Source organism: Panthera leo, chromosome B3 (assembly GCF_018350215.1).
Source record: "Panthera leo isolate Ple1 chromosome B3, P.leo_Ple1_pat1.1, whole genome shotgun sequence".
Lineage (NCBI taxonomy): Eukaryota > Metazoa > Chordata > Mammalia > Carnivora > Felidae > Panthera > Panthera leo.
In genome coordinates, this window is record NC_056684.1 from 5,839,145 (window position 1) to 5,861,201 (window position 22,057).

General features: G+C 41.1%; 1 protein-coding gene across 3 annotated transcripts in view; it reads left to right on the plus strand.

Moving 5' to 3' along the window:
* Positions 1-874: 874 nt before the first annotated feature.
* AP3S2 (adaptor related protein complex 3 subunit sigma 2) overlaps positions 875-22,057 on the plus strand; it is a 58,124-nt gene continuing 36,941 nt past the window's right edge. For 2 of the 3 annotated variants that reach the window (XR_006203325.1, XM_042940988.1), the window contains exons 1-3: positions 882-1,025; positions 4,202-4,293; positions 4,658-4,769. Coding sequence is in view for 2 of the 3 variants with exons in the window: in XM_042940988.1 (XP_042796922.1) it covers positions 957-1,025; positions 4,202-4,293; positions 4,658-4,769 (273 nt within the window). In the remaining variant the exon portion in view is untranslated. Of the gene's footprint in view, positions 1,026-4,201; positions 4,294-4,657; positions 4,770-22,057 lie in introns of all 3 variants that reach the window. The other variant, XM_042940989.1, reaches the window with a different exon arrangement.

Consider the following 22,057-nt stretch of genomic DNA (forward strand, 5'->3'; position numbering starts at 1 on the left):
TTTTTCCCTGCAGTTAACATTGCTGAGATGTACATTCTTGAGGCTTTTCACACATCCCACAATCCTTTTATTATAAATTCCAAAACCGTAGATGCTGGGCCTCATGTTCTACATATCGTAAAGGTTTTTGCTCCCCACTGCAGAACAGTCCTCCGGGCAGGTGATTCCGATTCGCAGCTCTATGGCTGCAACAAGGGACCGTGCTCCACCTCACCCCAAGTCATTAAAAGAAGAAAGGAAATCTACAAATTTGGGATCGTCACATGGATTTGCGCTGAAGATTCCTTAATTCCAACACTCGCTACCTACCGTGGAGAAACGGCCCTTTTGCACCAGCAGGCATTAATATTGCCTGCAGCGTTGTTATGTATATAGTACTGAAAATCAAAAAGGAACTTCACGTTCCCTAAGCGGGCAACGGCTAAATAGGCTGGTGTCTCCACGCTGAGAACCGTTCTGCAAGTGTTAAGGGGAGAGGCAGGACTGCACGTTTCGCGTGGACGGGGAGAAGGGGAGACGGGGAAACAGGGAGCCCCCCGCCGCCCAGTCGCCCGGGAGCGCGGCTGCTGTCAGGGACTTCGGCTTCGGGATCTGCTTTCCCGACGTGCTCCGCCCGAGATTCTGCAGCAAGCGGTCCGGCCGGCCGAACGGCAAGAGATCCGGGTTCGCGCCCTGGCCAGCCCCTGACTGGCAAACCGGTGCCAGCCGAGGTGACGACGCTGCCCAGCCTCGGGGTCCGCAGCGGCCCGACCCCCGCCCCCTCCCCGCTAGCCCACCCTGGCGCTTTCTCCTTGCGGTGCCGGGAAGCCGGACTCTTCGCGGCCGGGCCCCTTGGGCGCCGGGGCACGTTTCCGCCGGCCGCGCTCAGCAGCACACCAAGCGGAAGTGGCCGTGTTGTGGCGGAAGTAGATGCTTTGTGGGGGCCGCCGGCGCTGAAAGGAACGTGGCCGGCAAAGATGATTCAAGCGATTCTGGTTTTCAACAACCACGGGAAGCCGCGGCTGGTCCGCTTCTACCAGCGTTTCGTGAGTGCGGCCCAGCCTCGTCACGTCCCTGCAGAGCGTCCGCGCCCCCCTCCCTCCCTCCGGCCCCACCTGCCGTCTCCCCACCTCGGGCTCCCGCACCGAGCGTGACCCTCGCACCCGTCACCCTCCTTGCGGGACCGGGGTCAGCGTCGGGCCTCACGTCCTACCCCCGCTCAACCCTTCCTGGACCCCTGCATCTCTCTGCCGTTTAGTGACATTTCTCCTTGCGTCTCGGGGCTCTCTAAAGGACGGTTGGGGGGGGGGGGTGTGCCCCACTGAAAACTTCACCCATCTAAGCCCCTTTAATCTTGTTGGTCGTACGAGTAGGAAGAAATATGCAGCTTATTAAAGTTTTTGCTTTAGCCCAAAGATCTGGAAACGTGCTTTCTTGGGATTATTTTGCTTCAGTGCTGGGTGGGACTGCCCAGGGACTGGATACCCTTCCTTCTGTAGAGTTGAAGAAAGTCAGCTTCCAAGTGGGAAACGGTGAGAAATTATAAAGGCTGCCGCGTGAGGGCTCCATAAACGATCACGGAAATTTGAGTTTCCCCAAAAACTCCTCTGGGAAAACAAACATCATTCTTTGTCTCCTGACCCCCAGCGTTGTATTTCTTCGCGGCGAGGTTTCAGAAATGTTCCATACATTATCGGTGAAACGCAAGAGGGTTAAAAGTCAGAAAACTGTTCGGGCCTCAGCTCACCTTTTTTTTTTTTTTTTTTTTAACCCCTGTGTCTATTGACCTTGTGTTACTTCCCTTTGTGTGTGTGTGTGTGTGTGTGTGTGTGTGTGTGTGTGTGTGTGTGAAATAGGAATGAACAAAATAATTTTACTTTTTCATAGAATTTTTAAGCTAGATTACATTTAATAATTATTTCCAGATAAAAATACGATCATTCACTACCATTTAGTTTGTATTTGCATTTGTGTGTGTGAATTTTTCTTTTTTTTTTCTTTTTTTAGGTTTTTATTGAGAAATAAATCACGTACATGTCGTTCACCTTTAAAGCATAAAACGTTCACGTTTAAAGCATAGAGTTCAGTGGATTTTAGTACATTTGCAAAGTTGGGGAACCATCCCCATGGTCAGTTTTAGAACATTTCCATTTCCGCAAAAAGAAACCACTACCCATTAGCAGTCATTCCCAATTTCTTCTTCAGCTCCTTTAGCCCTAGGCAACCACTAATCTACTTTCTGCTTCTCTCAATTTGCCTATTCTGGACATTTGATATAAATGGTATTCAGTATGTGGCCTCTTTCACTTAGTATGTTTTTAAAGTTAATCCCGCTTGTGGCATGTATTCATGCTTCATTCTTCTTTATTGCCAAGTTAAATTCCATTGTATGGATATACCACATTTTGATTGTCCATCAGCCTATGTTTCTACCTGTGGCTCTTGTGAAGAATGCTGCCATCAACATTCATGTACAAGTGTTTCTGTGCACATGTTTTCATTTCTCCTGGTTATAAATCTAGGAGTAGAATTGCTGGGCCATAAGGTAACTTTATGGTGAACCTTTGGAGGAATTGGCAAACTGTTTTCCACAGTGGCTGCACCAATTTACGTTCCCATCAGCAGTGTATAGGAGTTCCAATTTGTCCACCTCTCTATCAACATTTGTTATTATCTTTTTGAATAAAAATACTATAATGGGTATAAAGTGGGTTCTCACTGTGGTTTTAATTTTCCATTCCTCTAATGAACATCTTTGCGTGCTCTTATTCGCCTTTTGTAAACCTTTAGAGAACATACGAGTTTTATGAGAACCACGTTAGCCCGTGAATGAAAACTGACCTTGAAAACTGCAGAGTACTAAAAGATATGCGGGACTGTTAAAGTACTTGAGGCTTGGAAGCAAGTGGTAGTCCGTCTTTTTGTTGAAATCAGAAATTAGTTAGCTTTACTGTTTCATACCACTTTCCCTCTGTGGCCATTTCCACCTAGGGTCAGGTAAAAGGCTTTGTTTGGTTTGAAAGCTGTTTGGGTCAGCTTAAAAAAGTGCTGATGCTTAGCACGTTTTCTGTTTCCAAGTACGCAGAGTTAATCCTTTACAGCATCCTGGCGTACTCAGACTTATAGTGACTAGTCTTCATTCATTCAGTAAATAACAGAGGGCCACTGTATGTCCATGTTGAGTCAAAGTTCTGAAAAGTAATTTCACAATGACATCTTCTTGTTTGGTTCTCTTTCTTTTAAATAACTGGTGATTTCAAACAAATTCAGTGCTGTAGAAAGAAGGCATTAGCGTTACTTCAGTCTAGTTTCTGAGTCTAAGGGCAAGTCCGGTCTGAAGATTTTCTTAAGCTTTGCTACTCAAAGTGTGATCTCCAAACCAGCAGCTTTGGTATCCCCTGGAATGCGATACAGTCTCAGGACTTACCCCAAACCTACTAAATTGGAACCTGTATTTTGATATCATTCCCAGGTCACTGGTCTAGAGCTTTTTATTACTTTTGTCTTAATGATTAGTTTCTTCCTGCCATCATCCTTTTTTAAAACCATACTTACTGTGAACCTCCTCTGTATAAATAGAAATCAGTGTAAGTTATCAAGAGATGTTATTACAGTTGAGCTTTCTTGTATATAGTAGTTAAAAAAAAAGTATAACTCTATTCCAAATTCTAATCTGTAAATAGAATTTTTTCTGTCTTCCTCAGTAATACTTTGTTGGTAACACCCCATTATACCATATTACCAGTGCAAAAGATGGAAAATTCGGTTTTTAAAAACAAAGTTACATGATTACATCTTGACCTCCTTGAAGGGTTAGACCTATTGACGTTGGCATAGATGTTTTCTAGGGGAAGACAAAATATTCCAGGACTGGTCTTCTAGTTATTCTTTGATCTTTTAGGAGAGTTGATCAGTTCTCCTTTCCTTGGTTGTTAACTATAAGGAAGTATCACTTTACCTATCAGGACAATAATGGTTAGTGACTAGATATCTAGGTAAATATACCCTATCTTAATTCCTGTAACTGAGTCTTAATCTATTTTTCCATAGATTTCCCTTTTATTTTTTCTTTACTCCTCATTTTTTATTTTTTCTGAAAACTGGTACCAAATGTTCCGATAATTCCCTGCTTGGAAGCATTTCTCTCCCGGTGTATCCCCATCCATGGAATGTAGTTTTTCAGACCTCCCCACTGAGTCACTTTATTTATTTTATTCCATAGCCAGAAGAAATTCAACAGCAGATTGTCCGAGAGACCTTCCACCTAGTTCTCAAGCGAGATGACAACATCTGTAACTTCTTGGAAGGTGGAAGGTAAACGATGGGTTTCAGTTTTCTACCCACACGTCTACTATTGGGTGGCCTTCGTCGCTGTTTCCTCAAGTGTCGGGTGGGTGCCTGAGCTGCCCAGGAAGAGTCCCACTTCCGTTTGGAAGCTGTTGCTTGGTTGTGCTTCATCTAGAGGTTTGGTTCCTGGGAAGATGGCAGAAGAAAAGGTGAGGTCAAGGGGCTTTAGGCATCTCGGCCAAACTTGGTTGCTGGTCCCCTGGGAGAAATGGCCTATTGTTTGGCCCATCCTCCCCTTTCTGTTGAGCCCGTTCTCATTCTTTGGCACAGGGTTTCTTGGAGATGGGTTTAGCTTGGATACAGCCATTTAAATGTTTCCCGTTTTCCACAGTTTGATTGGCGGCTCCGACTACAAACTCATCTATCGGCACTATGCTACACTGTACTTTGTGTTTTGTGTGGATTCATCCGAGAGTGAACTTGGAATCTTGGACCTCATCCAGGTATGTGTAGTCAGCTAATGATGGCAGCCAGTAAAGAATTCGCACTGGATTTTTGCGTAACCATCCTGTCGGTCTTGTTGTCAGTCTCTTTATTGACACTGGTAAGAGTTGCCGGGTGTCCACCATACGGTGCTGTGAGAAAGCTCCTAGCAACCCGTGAAAACTCTTAGAACTTTTGGACTCCTTGGTTTCTACCCAGCTCTCTCCCTGCCCTTGGTTTTCGGGTACGATTCTGACACCCAACTCCAATTTGTCTGTTTTCTTTCCCCGACACCACCTAGCAGTTAGCTCAGTTCTCTGTGGTGTCCCACAAACGAGCAGGTGTCCCACAAATTTAACTCCGTTCTGACGCCATCTACCTGGAGATAGATAGACATGACACCACTCACAAGTCCAGGTTGTCTGTCACCTGTGCTTCTGACCGGCTGGCTGTAGATCAGAGGTTCCCATGACATCCTCCTTGGGTTTGATTAATTTGCTAGAAGGGCTTATAGAACTCTCTAGAAGAACATTGTACTTACTAGATTACCAGCTTACTGTAAAAGGATGCACAGGGCAAGGAAAGGGGAAAGGGCATGGAGCTTTCATGCCCTTTCCAGTCAGGCCACTCTCTCCCATCTCCATTAACCTGGAAGCTCCCAAACCCTGTCCTGTTGGGTTTTTCTGGAGATCTGGGGTGGGACTGAAAGTTCTGATCCTCTGATTGAATGGTTGTTTTTCCTGGCAACCGGCCCCCATCTTTAGGTGCTTTCCAGAAGTTACCTTATTAACATAAACAAGACACCTTTATCACTTAGGAAATTCCAAATTCCTTTATCACTTAGGAGCCCTGGGCCAGAAATAGGCATGAATACCAAATATTTTCTTGTTATAAATTATAGTAGCATACTATGTTTAGAAATTTTCTTTAGCTATCAAACCAAATGATATTTAAGAATTCATACATTTTATTTTCACTTGTAATTGTAGCCTAAGACAAAGAGGCTTGATGTTTTAGTTAGTCTGTGCAATCTTAACATAGATCAACATGATTTTTTTAGGCTTTTTAAAAGTTAGAAATGGCTTACAGATCCTTTTTCATTATCTTCATGGAAACTGAGATGCCTAGGGACCCTAGCTTGAGAACCATTAATTTAGTATATAATTTCATCATTTTAGATTTTTTTTTTTTTTTAAAGTAATCCTGAACCCAATGTGGGGCTCAAATTCACAGCCCTGAGATTAAGAGTCTTATGCTCTACTGACTGAGCCAGCCAGGCGCCCCTAATTCCATCATTTTATAGGTGAAATTTTAGGCAGGCTTCCTTTAAGTGACTCGAATAAGTTACTTAAGTAGAAGGCACTGAAGTAGAAGCTTGCATTAAAACCTAACTAACAGAAAAGTAAACTCTCTAGCTATAAAAATACAAACTTTACATTCAGAAAATGATTTAAGGTGATTAATTTAAGAGTTCATGCATTTTATTCGCTTATCGTACATAACAGTATAAATAACCTAAAAAAGACTAATCCCTCAGATAATCTTAAAAACTTTCTTAAAATACCTGAGTCAGATTGGACATTGAGTCAGTGTGGTATAATAGAAAGAACTCCAGATCTAGAATCATAGAACCTGCATTTGAGTCACAGACCTACCATCTGAATGTAGAAATACCAGGTTGTAGGATTCAATTATGACGATGTATTTTATAGTGTTTTAAACTGTAGAATGCGATAGAAATGTACATATAAGTGTGTTAGAATAAAAAGGAAATATGTGATAATATATTTTAAAAATTGAGATGTACTTCAATATCTATATTAGCAAGAAAAAGAAATTAACTTTATAAGGTAATGGACATTTATTAAATAGTGTGCACTGGATTTGGGAAGATAAGTAAAAGGGTGAAAATAATAGGAACTAAAGGAAAATGATAGGTTTGATCTTTGAAAAGACAATAAAATCAACAAATAGTTGGCCTAATATATTGAGGATAAAAGTCAGAAAACAACGTTTTTAGAGGATGACCTGCATAGTTGTATTACTAATGTATTTGAAATAGCTGACGTCAGAACATGAGTACCAAATGAGATCAACAACAAGGCTCTTAATCCAGCATCAGGATGAAATAAGAAAGGTGTAAAAAAGAACTGACTCCTGGGACGGCTGGGTGGCTCAGTCAGTTAAGTGGCCGACTCTTGGTTTCAGCTCAGGTCATGGTCTTGTGGTTTGTGGATTCGAGCCCTGAGTCGAGCTCCGCACTGACAGTGCAAAGCCTGCTTGGGATTCTGTCTCTCTCCGTCTCTCTGCCCCTACCCACTCGCGTGCGCGTGCAATCACTTACTCTCTCAAAATAAATAAACTTTAAAAAGTATGGGGCACCTGGGTGGCTCAGTTGGTTAAGCATCCAGCTTCAGCTCAGGTCATGATCTCATGGTTCGTGGGTTCGAGGCCCGCATTAGGCTGTGTGTGGACAGCTCAGAGTCTGGAGCCTGCTTCAGAGTGTTTGTCTTCCTCTCTGTCTGCCCCTCCCCTGCTCATGCTCTGCTTCTGTCTCTCTCTCAATAAGTAAACATTTAAAAGTAAAACAAAAACAAAACTGTCTCCCTAATAGATTCGGTAGAATTCTTTTTAAATGTTGAAGTATAATAAAACCTCTATCTTGTAAAAGGTATTTCTTAAACCGAGAATAAAAACATACTACTTAAGCGATTTTACAGTGTAAATGGTTTGTAATCCAAAAGCCTTGCAAAAAAATATTTTGAGTAATATTGCATATTAGTTTTGGTACAAAATTACTAAAGAAAATCTTAGCCAATAATCACTTGTAGCAAGGAGTCACCAGACCTGGTTTTTGTTTCTTTCTGTCCCATTAACAAGCATTGTGGCCTTGGGGTGCCTGGGTGGCTCAGTTGAGCGTCCAACTTGAGCTAAGGTCATGATCTCACAGCTTGTGAGTTTGAGCCCCACGTGGGGCTATGTTCTGACAGCTCGGAGCCTGGAGCCTGCCTCCAATTCTGTGTCTCGCTCTCTCTCTGCCCCTCCCCACTCACATTCTGTCTCTCAAAAATAAATAAACATTAAAAAAAAAAAGCATTGTGGCCTTAAATCTTGGTTGGCTCTAGGGTTCTTGTTTTATGTTTTGGCTTGTGTGTGTGTGTGTGTGTGTGTTGATTTACAGTATACTAGTTCTTAGGGTCTGTTACAGCAGTAAGAAAAATAGTGGAGACTGATAGAGTTGCATCAGTAGATGCCGAGAGAAATGATTATCCAAATTATATTCCCGAAATGCTCTTTTTTTTATTTAAAAAAAAAAAATTTTTTTTTAAGGTTTATTTATTTTTGAGACAGAAAGAGACAGAGCATGAGCAGGGGAGGGTCAGAGAGGGAGGGAGACACAGAATCTGAAACAGGCTCCGGGCTCCGAGCTGTCAGCATGGAGCCCGACTCAGCCGGGGCTCAAACTCACGGACCGTGAGATCATGACCTGAGCCGAAGTCGGACGCTCAACCGACTGAGCCACCCAGGCGCCCCACCAGAATGCTCTTGAATTGAAATAAGAAACATTTTTATTTGATTATGTAGTGCATGTTTATTTATTTACCATAAACTGTTGTTGGGGAAATAAACCACATTTAGATGGTTCAGGATTCAAAAGGTGAACCAAGAATATATAGTGAAAAGTATTTTTCTTCTTTTCTCCAGTACCTAGTTTATTTTTCTAGAAGAAGCAAATTTTAGGGTTTTTTTCCAAGGTTTTATTAATTTATTTTATTTTATTAATTAATTTGTTTTTATTTTATTGTTTACGTTTATTTTTGAGAGACAGAGCACAAGTGGGGAAGGGCAGAGAGAGCAGGAGACAGAATCCAAAGCAGGCTCCAGGCTCTGAGCTGTCAGCACAGAGCCTGATGTGGGGCTTGAACTCACAAACTGAGATCATGACCTGAGCCGACGTCGGACGCTTAACCAACTGAGCCACCCAGGCGCCCCAAGATTTTATTTATTTATTTATTTGTTTATTTGTTTATTATTTATTTATTTATTCATTCATTCATTTAATAAAGTAAACTCTGCACTCAGTGTAGGGCTTGAACTTATCTCAAGATCAAGAGTCATGCGCTGTACCAACTGAGGCAGCCAAGCACCCCAGCAAATTTTAGTTTTAAAACCAAGGACCAGTGTTTTCTCAGGAGAGAAATCTATAGGCATTCATGAAAACAAGGATATCTCTTACTATTTACTCTAATTTGAACAAACATTTGTAATGAGTTATAAAAAAGGAAATGAACAAGTAACATGGTAAAGGAAGAAAGAGAGATGAGTTGTCACTATAACATGGCCCGATTATATACCTAGAAAACCTTAAAAAAAAAAAAAAAAAACCCAGCAAAAATTATACCAAGTAATGAATGATATGGGCAAAATGGCAGAATATGAGATAAATTCATCAAAATTGAAGTTTTTTTCTGTGAAAACAGGTAGAAAAAACCTTAATTTCAAAAAAAAAAAAAAAACCCTCACAATAGTGATAAAGGATATTGAGTGTTTAGAAATTAATTTAGTGTGGAATACTTAACATTAATTCAAATAAAATTATAAAATATTAAAGGAAAGACATAAAAGAATACTTAAAATAAATGGAGCTACAAGTCCTCTGCTTGTTGGGAAAAGTCAAGCAAAGGTAATAATAGTAATCAATAAATTAAATGGGAAACCAAGTGTAATTGCATCAGAAAATCTTACAGAACTTTTGGTGAAGGGAAAATTTATCAGGAAAAATGAATGGCCAAGCAATGTGAAAGTACGTTTTGAGGGAAAAAGATCAGCAATTGGGGATTGGCTTTACTGGGCTTCAGAATATATAATGATTACAGACGAAATTATTACCTACCTAGGAAATCTGAAACAATCAACTGGTAAACCATTAGAGCTATTAATAGAGTTCATTATGGGGACAAGTTTAACATATAAAAATCAATAGCTTTTCCTTAGCAATAATAAGGAAATCTTTCAAGGGGCCCACTCAACAAAAGCAAAAAGGTCCATAAGATATCAAGAAATAAACGTAAAACATGTGTAAGATGTATATGAAGAAAACTCTCAAAATCTACCAAAAATATGAAAAAAGAGCAAAATAAATGAATTAAACACACCCTTTGCCTGTTGAGAAAACTCACTACGATGTCCCTTACTTCCAGATTATCCATTTACTGAAAACCCAATCAGAATCCCTGTAAGATTATTGTTTTTAAAATTATTTAAAAAAAAAAATTTTTTTAATGTTTATTTTTGAGAGAGAGAGAGAGAGAGAGAGACAGAGCACAAGCAGGGGAGGGGCAGGGAGAGAGGGAGACCCAGAATCCGAAGCAGGCTCCAGGCTCTGAGCTGTCCCCACAGAGCCCGACGCGGGGCTCGAGCCCGCGAACCGTGAGATCATGACCTGAGCCAAAGTTGGAGGCTCAACCGACTGAGCCACTCGGGTGACCCTAAAATTATTTTTATTGTGAAACATGTATATACAAAAAACTAACGCTAACCGTGCTGATAAGTCTAAAAAATGCCAGTAAGATGAAACTCACCCAGATTAAGAAACAGTACACTCCTAGTGCCCTCAGGCTTGTGCGTGCATTCCTCGCTTCCATCCCCTCATCCGTGGCATCCTTCCTCCGACATTTGAGTTGCTCACCCCTTTGCTTCTCTTCACGGCTTTACCATGTGATGTGTATTCCCTGACTGCCGTTTGTCTTAGTTTGGAAAATCTGAGTGGCAAAAGCACAGACGGCTGAGGGAGGCTGGTGTCGCTTGCCGCTTCTCCGTGCAGGCCTCCGAGAGAAGGTCAGCTGAGCAGAGTGTCTGGGTCACGGTCTGGCTTCGGTATCCCTGAGAATGTCCATGAGCTCCTTCTGGGGACACCCGAGGGCAAGGCGCGTGAGGGCATCTGGAGAAACAGAGCTCGCCGTAGGCGGGGCACCTGGCTTTGGCATTCCAGCGGAAACGTGGTGAGGAGGACTCGACCAGGCCACGTTTTCTGTTTCTCAGCGTGTCCCGACCTACCTCGCTTTTCCAGGAGTGAGTCAAAGCAGAACGTTTCAGTGGGGGCAGTTTGAGTGTCCTTAGCCCATCCGGCCGTAGGGGAGTAGGAGAGAAATTAGATTGTCTCCATTTGTTTTTTTTTTTAAATTAACACAGGCAAAACTACTGCGTGTCTTTATGCGGACCGTTGGGCCAATTTACAGAACAGACAGAAAACAGAATTCCTGAGTCAAAGATACTAATATTTCTAATTATAAGGCAGGTTGCTAGGTAGATATACAGAAAAGCTATATTAATTTATAATGTCTCCAGGAATATTTGAGTTCATGTGTCTTCCTACCTCTAACATTGAAATGTGTCATTTTTAATTTCTACTCTGAGGTAGAGTGCTGCTTCACAGATGTCTGAATTTTTATTTTTAATCATCCTGCCTACTTTTTCCATGTGTAGATTTCCATTGTTCTTTTCATATACACCTATTATAACATAATTGAACCACTTGTCCAGTAAAGTCTAGAACCTGGTTCATGGTATTATATTACATATGTTCTAAGATGCACATTTTTTTCACACTTTAATGACTCCAGCATCAGGATGCATATTATATTAGATGACCTCTCACGATTATAATTGACATCACTTTCATCTTAGCACACAAATGATTTCTCTTCTCAAAAGTAACTCTCTGTATATTTTTTAGTTTATGTTAAAACTAACATTTTTTTCTGAATTATTCGATGTAAACTATCCATTTTACCTCCCTTTGTTGAAGAAACCTTAATGTATAATGTGTTTAGAGTAAAATTCAAACTCCCTGTCAGCCTACAAGGCCTGACGTGATCTGGCTCCTTTGTCCTTCTCCGTCTGACCTCATCATACTCACTTTCACCTTCGCACCACTCTAGCCATTTCAGTCTTCTTTCTGTTCCTCAGACACAAGTGCAGTTTTGCTTCAGGGCCTTTGCACTTGCTCTGTCCACTAGAACACTCTTGCCCAAATCCCTTCCCTCTATAGCTCTTCATTGACTCGCTTCTTTAGCGTTCATGACTCGGTGCAAGATCCTGAGACCTTCATGACGGCCTATCTGAAGTAACCCCCATCATACCATCCTGCTCATTTCCTTCAGAGAGCTTATGATGGTGGAAAAGATCATGCTCATGTGCCTCGTTCTTCCCACACTCGGAACGTAAGCCAGCCGAGAATGTGACTTATTGACCAAGGTAGCCCCGGAGTAGAGTGGTAGGTGTCTAGCACATAGTAGTCACTCACTAAACATTGGTTGAATAAACTTTATAATACATAGTGAGATTTAGTTTTTACTCATTGTTTGTTCGACTAAGTTGTGTTTCTCTTTCTGCATGAGTTTCACCCTGTTTTATTTATTGTCGTTAATATAAGTTCATATACTTAATAAGACAATATCCCCCTTGGGTGCAGTTCTCTTTCAATATATTCACTGATACTTATGACCGTTTGTTCATCTGGATACATTCTTGAATAATTTGTAAAGGTCCCATAAGTCTCTGTTGGATTTGTACTTAGAAATGTATTAAAAATAGCATTTCTTGGGGCGCCTGGGTGGCTCAGCTGGTTAAGCGTCCGACTTTGGCTCAGGTCATGATCTCGCGGTCCGTGAGTTCGAGCCCCTCGTCGGGCTCTGTGCTGACAGTTCAGAGCCTGGAGCCTGCTTCAGATTCTGTGTCTCCCTCTCTCTCTGACCCTCCCCCATTCATGCTCTGTCTCTCTCTGTCTCAAAAATAAATAAACATTAAAAAAATTTTTAAAAAAAACCTTTAAAAAAAATAGCATTTCTTTCCATTTCTTCATTCTTTCAGATCTTAAAGTTTTTTTTTTCAAAGAAGGTCCTAATATCTTATGGTTTATTCTGAAATTTTAAGATATCAAGCTTTTATACGTCATTATGTTCACAAATATTTCTTCCACAACATTCCCTTTAATTCTCAATTTGTGATTGACATTGTTCACTCTCCACTAAAACTGTGCTTATCTCCTCTACTTTTTCACTAGTTATGAGTTTATCTTCCTATCTCAGTTGTTTTCAATTAAAAAATATATGCATTTTTAAGCCTTTTAGAACAAAGATTTATTTCAGTATATGTTGAGGTACAGAACCGAGTTACTTTTTTTCCATATCGTTATCTAGTTTCTCCAAATTATACGGCCTCCCATTGTTTAAACTTAACTGTCTATATACATTTAGGCCTGTTTCCGGAATTTCAAATATATTACTTCGTTTTGGGTTTTTAAAATTATACAAGTAGTACGTGAACATATTCTTTCTTTTATAAAAGATTCAAACAGCAAGTTTATTAACGGAGAACGGAGAAGTCCTTCCCTTAGCATTCATACCCCCTCACTCAAACACCACTCCCCTTCCTAGAGGCAGCCGCTATAAAGTCTTTAAATGCATGGATATACAGGGGCCCCTGTGGGCGTCTCAGGCAGATACGCGACAGAGTCTCGATTTCGGCTTAGGTCGTGATGTCACAGTTCATTAGTTTGGGCTCCGCGCTAACAATGCAGAGCCTGCTTGGGATTCTCTCTCTCCTTCTCTCTCTGCCCCTCCCCTGCTAGCACTAAATAAATTTTAAATGGTAATAATGCATGCATATATATACATGTCATATACGTTTACTTTTAAAAATAAAGAATAGTCACACTACATGCTTCTGTAACTTGCATTTCTATCACTTCATGATAAGTCTTGCAGCTTTGTCCATTTCATATATTCTTTTTAGTAGTGCAGGATTTTTCCGTAATACAGGTATGTCATAATATTTTATTCAGTACCCAGTTTCTCACTGTTTTAAATAGCACATACCCTTGTACATTCATCTGTATGCCCATGTGTTAGTTTCTTTGGTAGGCTCTTAACATTTGAATTGTTGCTTTGATTAAAGGGTGTGCACTTTTTAGTGTGATAGGTTTCTCCCAGAAGGCCTGTTTCACCATCATGTCACCAACTTTCAATGTTAAGAATATTCTCAAATGTTTGCCAGTCTGATAGGTGAGAACCTAGAAATTCATTGTCTTCCCAAGCTTTCTTGAGTATTGTTGAAGCTGCATGTCTTTTAGTGTTTACCAATCGTTTATACTTGAAAATATCTGACCACATCACTTGTCCGCTTTTCTAATGGCCATTTGTTTTATTCATTGGTAAGTGTTGCATTTTTTTCCTAGCTTCATGGGTATTAAATCCTTTTTCTATTGTATTTATTGCAAATATTTTCTCCTAGTCCATTGTTCTTTTTTTTCTTTTTGTTCTTTTAACTTTAGTTATGTTTGTTGATGTTTTTCCTTATAGCTCCGAGGTATAAAAATGTTATCCAATATTGCAGTTCCTTTTTTTTCTTTTGAGAAAACCATTTTTTAAATTTTCTCTTCATAGATATATACATACACACACACACTCTCTCTATATATATATATATATACATATATATATATATATATATATGTGTATGTATTTTTACTCAGTAAACCCTTGATTGATGACACATAAAGATAACTCTTCTTATTCTTTAGCCATTCTTTTTTTTTTTAACCATTTTTAAAGACTTTACAGTATAATTAACATACAATGTTATATTAGTTTCAGGTGTACAATAGAGTGATTCAACAATTCTATACATACTCAGTGCTTGTCACTCTAAGTGTACTCTCAGTCCCTTTTACCTATTTCACCCATCCCCTTCCCTCTGGAACCCACCTGTTTGTTCTCTGTACTTATGAGTCTTTTTTGTTTTCTTTTTTTGTTTGTTCATTTGTTTAGTTTCTTAAATTCCACATGAGTGAGTGAAATCATATGTATTTGTCTTTCTCCAACTGACTTATGTCACATCACATTATACCCTCTAGATCTGTCCGTGTTGTTGCAAATGGCAAGATTTCATTCTTTTTTATGGCTGAATAATATTCCATTGTATATACGTACCACATCTTCTGTATTGTATCCATTCATCTATCAGTGGACACTTTGGTTCCTTCCACACTTTGGTTATTGTAAATAATGCTGCAGTAAACACAGAGAGGTACGTGTATCTTTTTGAATTAGGTTTTTTTTTTTTTAATGTTTATTTTTGAGACAGAGAGGGACAGAGCATCAACGGGGGAGGGTCAGAGAGAGGGAGACAGAATCTGAAGCCGGTTCCAAGCTCTGAGCTGTCAGCACAGAGCCCAACGCGGGGCTCAAACTCACAGGCTGTGAGATCATGACCTGAGCCGAGGTCGGATGCTCAACCGACTGAGCCACCCAGGCGCCCCTGAATTAGGTTTTTTAAATATTATTTGGGTAAATAGTAGTGGAATTACCGGGTCATATGGTAATTCTGTTCTCAATTTTTTGAGGAACCTCCGTACTGTCTTCCACAGTGGGTGCACCATTTCGCATTCCCACCAGTGGTGCACAAGGATTCCTTTTTCTCCGCATCCTCACCAACACTTGTTTCTTGTGGTTTTGATTTTAGCTCTTCTGACAGGGGTGAGGTGATATCTCAGTGTGGTTTTGATTTGCATTTCCTTGATGGTGAGTGATGTTGAGCATCTTTTCATGTGTCTGTTGGTCATCTGTGTGTCTTCATTGGAGAACTGTCTGTTCATGTCTTCTGCCCATTTTTAAATGGAATTATTTGTGGGTTTTTTTGGTGTTGTGTAAATTCCTTATATTTTTTGGATACTAACCCTTTATTGAATGTCGTTTGCAAATATCTTCTCCCATTCAGTAGGTTATCTTTGGATTTTGTTGATTATTTCTTGTGCTGTGCAGGAGCTTTTTACTGTGATGTCGTGCCAGTGGTTCAACTTGCCTTTGTTTCCCTTGCCTCAGGAGACATCTCTAGAAAAACGTTGCTATGACTGATGTCAGAGAAATTAATGCCTGTGCGCTCTTCTAAGATTTTTATGGTTTCAAGTCTCACATTTAGGTCTTTAATCCATTTTGAGTTTATTTTTGTGTATGTTGTAAGAAAGTGGTCCAGGTTCATTCTTTTGCATGTGGCTTCCAGTTTTCCCAGCGCCATTTCTTGAAGAGACTTTCTCCCGTCGTGTATTCTTGCCTTCTTTGCTGAAGATTGAGTGATCATATAATCATGGGTTTATTTCTGGGCTCTCTATTCTATTTTCTCTTGACCTGTGTGTCTGTTTTTGTGCCAGTATGATAGAGTTTGATTGCTATAGCTTTGAAGTATTTCTTGAAATCTGAGATTGTATGTGATACCTCTGGATTTCTTCTTTCTCAAGATTGCTGTGCCATTTGGGATCTTTTGTGGTTCCATATGAATTTTAGGATTATTTGTTCTGTGAAAAATGCTATTGGTGTTTGATAGGGATTGCATTGAATGTGTAGATTACTTTGGGTAGTATGGCCACTTTAACAACATTTATTCTCCTGAGAAAACCATTTTTATCATTATTACCACCCAGCTTATTTGTGCTGGATTTTGTAGCAAATGGCCAGATTGTCTCAAGAACATCTGCATAACATTTCTTTCATGTTTCAAGAGGTGAAAATAACTGTAAAAAGTTAACTACAAAGATACACAAAATGACACAGAAAATCCTTGTCTGATATTTTATCCCACCTGCGGCATTTATATATTTGAAAAGTAGAATTCATGAACTAAAAATTACTGTCCTGTTGAGTTTAATGGAAGATTTAGCCTGATTACAAGATTAACACCAGTATCACTGATTTGATATTTACCAAAATTGATGTTTTTTTCTCTTCCTCCCAGCTTTATTGAGGTATAATTGACATGTAGCATTAAGTTTAAGGTGTACAGTCTATTCATTTGATACACTTACATATTGCAAAATGATTACCGCTGTAATCACCTCTTATTGCATCACATAATTGCCATTCTTTTATTAGTGAGAATCGTATTTTTCAATAAATTAAAATCAATGTGATACCCACGCAAGCTAGAATGCTCTTTGGTGAACAAGGACCTGACATCCAAACAAGAAGTCTGTTAAGTCCCACACTGTAAAAGTGTGATCTTTTTCAAACTGAATCCATTCCTTGCATTGAAGATGTGAAACTCAGCCCCATTCCTCTTTATGAGTGGGTTTATGATCTTGCCATTTCATACTGAACATCTAGATTTCCAAATACAGTTGACCCTTAAACTGTGCCGGTCCACTTATACATGGGTTTTTTTCAATAAATATAGTACAGTACCGTAAATGTATTTTCCTTACGATTTTTTTTTTTTTTTTTTTTTTGAGAGAGAGAGTGAGAGCAGAGGAGGAGCAGAGAGAGAATCCCAAGGAGGTTCCACGCTCAGCGTGGAGCCCAACACAGGGCTCGATCCTATGAACTGTGAGATCATGACCTGAGCCAAAATCAAGAGTCTGATGCTCATCCAGCTGGGCCACCCAGGTGCCCCCTTATGATTTTCTTTTTTTTTTTCTTAAAAAATTTTTTTAATGTTTATTTATTTTTGAGAGAGAGGCAGAGTGCAAATGGGGGAGAGACAGAGCGAGAGGGAGACACAGAATCCTAAGCAGGCTTCAGGCTCTGAGCTGTCAGCACAGAGCCTGATGTGGGGCTCGAACTCACGGACCGTGAGTCCATGACCTGAGCCCAAGTCGGATGCCCAACCGACTGAGCCACCCAAGCGTCCCTCCCCTTATGATTTTCTTAATGACATTTTTTTCTCTAGCTTTCTTTGTTATAACAATGCAGCATATAATTCATATAACAGACAATGCATGTGTCAGCTGACTGTCTATTGGTAAGTCTTCCAGCTACTAGTAGTAGCTATTAGAAAAAAAAATTTTTTTAATGTTTATTTATTTTTGAGACAGAGGGAGACAGAGCGCAGGTGGGGATGGGGCAGAGAGAGAAGGAGACACAGAATCCGAAGCAGGCTCCAGGCTCTGAGCTGTCAGCACAGAGCCCGACGCGGGGCTCGAACCCATGAACCGTGAGATCACGAACTGAGCCGAAGTCAGACGCTTAACCGACCGAGCCACCCAGGCGCTCCTGGTAGTAGCTATTAGTAGTTACATTTTGGGGGAGTCACGTTATAGATGGATTTTTGAGCGTGCAGGAAGTGGTGAGGGGTGGGCAGCACCCCTAAGCCTTGTGTTCTAGAGTCTCCCGTCCTTCCCATCGCTTAAAGTCTTGGGAGTTTTCTTCATCAGCCGAGCTGTATCCAGCTTCATCTTCACTCGTAATATTGCTTAATTTGCTAAGCTTGACATTTTGGTCCTCGTTTTCAAAATTCAGTTTATTCCATATTTAAGTAGGCTGGGATTTGTCCCTTCTTTTTTGTCTTGCTGAGGTGTCTTCCTTTCTCTTGTTCAGTCGGTTTCACTGGATTCACAACTGCTAGGTTGTAATAGCTAGAGAAGGCGAGTCTGATCTCTGCCAGAGTGTTAGTTGGGGCTCATACTTGAGCCACAGCTGTGTGGGGACTCAGGGTAGCCCCCCTTTTATGCACGGCTTCGTTTCCCTGGTCTCGCTTACCTGGGTCAGCCGCAGTCCAGAAGCAGATGATCCTTCTTCTGACTTACCGTCAGGTCAGTAGCAGCTGAACGCTGGTCCCGGCGCCTACGCACTCACCTCCCTTCCTCTCGTTGTGTAGGCACTGTGTCATCTCGCATCCTCAGAAGGGTGAATACAGGACAATAAGAGAGAGAGAGAGAGAGAGAGAGAGAGGGACCACATTTATATAACTTTTATTACAATATATTCTGATTGTTCTACTGTATTATTATTAATCTCTTAGAGGGGCTAATCAACAAACTATCATAAATAGGTGTGTATGGGAAAAAGCGTAGCGTATGTAGAGTTGGTTACTGTCCATGGTTTCAGGCATCCACAGGCTCATGGAACGTACCTGCCGTGGATGAAGGGGAGCTTTACTGTCCTTGTCAACAGGGCAGCAACACTGAGAACAGAATCTTGAGCAACTGCGGCTACTTCCTGCTTTTGTTTTTTTAGCTATTTCCTCTTCTCGCTGCTGTTGTCATTTCCAACCTCTGCCTTTTCCGTCCTCTGGCTAAAGCTTTTTGTGCATCTACTGCTATTTCTGCCTCAGGAGACGTACACTAGGAGTCTGGCTTAAACTTTTGCTGACTTTTCTTGGTTTTTCTGTTTTCTTCTTTCTGTCTTGATGTCTCCTCCTATGCTGCTCCGGCTTCTACCCGTGTCTTGGTCCTCAGCAGGAGCTAGATCTGATCTGCAGTGTTCTTCCCTGCTTCCGGATCATGGTTCTTCCTCTCTGACTTCTCTTTCTGTTCCTGGATCAAGATATTTCCACTCCCCACTTCTATGATGATGCCTTTAATGACCTTAGATCTTGAGTGACTTCTGCCTCTTGATGACCTTCTTCTTTCTTTGCATTTGTATCTGTCCTCACCATTTTCATATGAATTTAGTCACTCCCTTCCTCTTTAAGAAGAATGGTCTTTGTCATTATGTTCCTCAAATCTATGAGGATTTTTTTTTTTTTTTTTTTTTTTAGTTTCACGTCTTACTATTTTGCTGTCCGAGTCTGCCGCATCTTCGGTTTCTTCATGCGTTAGCCTACCCTTTGCTTCGGCTCTGGCTCCTGCACTTTCTTCTTACATTATCTGACTTTTATTTTCTTTCCCTCTTGATCATGATCTTGAATGATGATATTTTGAGGTTCTAGGAGAAACAGATACATCTGACTCCTCTTTTTTGATCTTTATCTGGGGATATCTTTCCTGGAGCTATTCGATCTCATTCCATGTTACTAGCCTATGTGAGAACCCCATTGTTATGGACTAAGTTGTGCCCCCCCCCCCCAGGTTTATATGTTGAGGCCCTAACCCTCCGTGTGACTATATTTAGAAATGGTGCTTTTACAGACATTATGGTTAGATGAGATCATAAGGGTGAGGCTCTCACCCCAAACAGTTGGCATTGTTCTTATAAGAAGAGGAAGAGACACCTTCCATGTGCACCAAGGAAAGTCCCTTCAGAGACACAGTGAGACGGTGGCTCTTTGTGAGCCAGGAGGGGAGCCCTCATCGGGAACCAGTCCTGCCAGACCTTGATCTGGGACTCTGGCCTCTAACGCTGAGAAAATAAATTTCTCTTTAAGCCACACAGCCCGTGGTGTTTTGTTATGGCAGCCCCAGGCGACTAATATGCCAATCTTCATGTCATTAACCCTCTTTAATAAAAACGGCGGCCGAGAAATATGGTCTGTCTTTGTTCTGGGCATCCTACTCCAGAGTCCCGGCTGCTGGGGCAGCACTTATGACAATACCAACCACCTAGAAGCTTCCCGTAGACTGACTAAATCCGCTCCCGTGAGAGACGTGAGTGGCACAAAAGGAACCTGCCATTGCTTTTTTTAGTTTGCTTTTTACATTTAGTTCTGTAAAACCTGTAAGGTACTCTTATGTCTGTACTGAGACAGGTCACTACCTTTAATTTTCCCCCGAAGGACAGCCGTGTCTCCTGGCACTGTTAACTAGTGCGTGTTTTCCCCACCAATTTAAAATACCGCGTTTGTCAAAAATTGTGTATTCTTGACATGACAGGCCCCATGCACGATGAAGGGTCCCCACACCTTGCAGGGCAGGGAAGAGGAGCGCGCATGGGTAATAGAGGCAGAGGGAGAGGGAAAGGGAGAGGGTTCGGTGGCGCCAACCCCTAGAGGCCGCGTGAACACGGTGCAGGTTGTGGGAGCTCGTCTTGGAGGCAGGCTGGCCACAGCAGGAGGCAGGGACACTCACAGACTGCCGTGGCTTTCATGGTTTTGGTCTTCCTAGAGCATCTAAAAATATTACACACAAAATCAACTTTTCACTCTAATTTTCTCCAACTTCAAAACCCAGAGTGCCCAGGACGTGTCCCCGTGCTTCACTGGATTTCTCAACAGTGGCTTTACAGCACAGCTTGTCTGAAATTCTTGGAGTTTAGAATTCAAGACCATGGTAGATTTTATCATGATTTGCTTTTGAACTTGGTCTGTTGAAGTTCACAGAAAGTGGAAAACTGTTGTTAGAGAATTCATTTTTGTTCAGAATTGGATAGAATTCTAGAGCCAGCATTGTTCAGCATTAAGTCAAAAGCCCACCTTTGCTTTTTATAGAAGGTGTTACTTTATTTAAGAGATAGATACGATGCATTTTAATCTACCTTTATCTTAGTTTATAGCAGATTTTGTATGAATTTTAGCTTCTTAACAAATTTCCAAAACTAGATTATGCCTTTGACAATAGTGAAAATTATTTACCACTTCTTGGGGAGGATGTATTTTCTTATACACTGGTATATGTTTCAGTATTTTATATTCTGTCCCATTTTTTAAATGTTTATTTTTGAGAGAGAGAGAGTGAGCATGAGCAGGTGAGGGACAGAGAGAGAGGGAGACCGAAGATCTGAAGCCAGCCCCATGCTGTCTACACAGAGCCCAATATGGGGCTCGAACCCTCAAATCTTGAGATCATGACCTGAGCCAAAGTTAGGGACTTAGCCAACTGAGCCACCCAGATGCCCCTATATTCTGTCCCATTGATCCATACTTTTGTTTCTACCTTAGTTTTATACTATTTTAATGACCGAAGTTTTGCAGTGAATTTTTTAAATTTTATTTATTTTGAGAGAGAGAGAGAATGAGAACAAGTGGGGGAGGGTCAGAGAGAAGGAGAGACAGAATCCCAAGCAGGCTCCACACTATTAGTGCAGAGCCCGACGAGGGGCTTGAACTCATGAACTGTGAGATTATGACCTGAGTCAAGATCAAGAGTAAGATTAACTGACTGTGCCACCCAGGTGCCCCTGCAGTGAATTTTGATACCTAGTAAGACTAGTCATTCCTTATCATCCTTGTTTTTCTAAACATCTTGGCAGAGCATTTTCACATTTTATTTTCTGTTAAGAACTTGAGATTTTGTTTCATTTTTTTTTTTTAAGTCCTCCTGAGACCTTCCATGCTTCCAAGTTCATTTTTTTCCTTGAAAACTAAGGCTATATATATATATATATATATATATATATATATATACACACACACAGGGACAGGAGAGGAAACACTAGCAAGAAACTTCTCGAAAGGAGCAAAGAATATGGATGTTTGGTAATTGACTTGGCAAGTCCAAGGACGCCACATCCTGGGCCAGCAGTAGGAGCTGATGGGCAAACTGCTACACGCTGCGGGCGCCTCGCCCGGCCCAGAGCGGGCAGCATCGTGCTGGGTGTAGTGTGGAGGGGGCAGGAAAAGCTGTCTGAGAACAGTCAGATCCCTGAGTTTTCCCAGCTCCAGT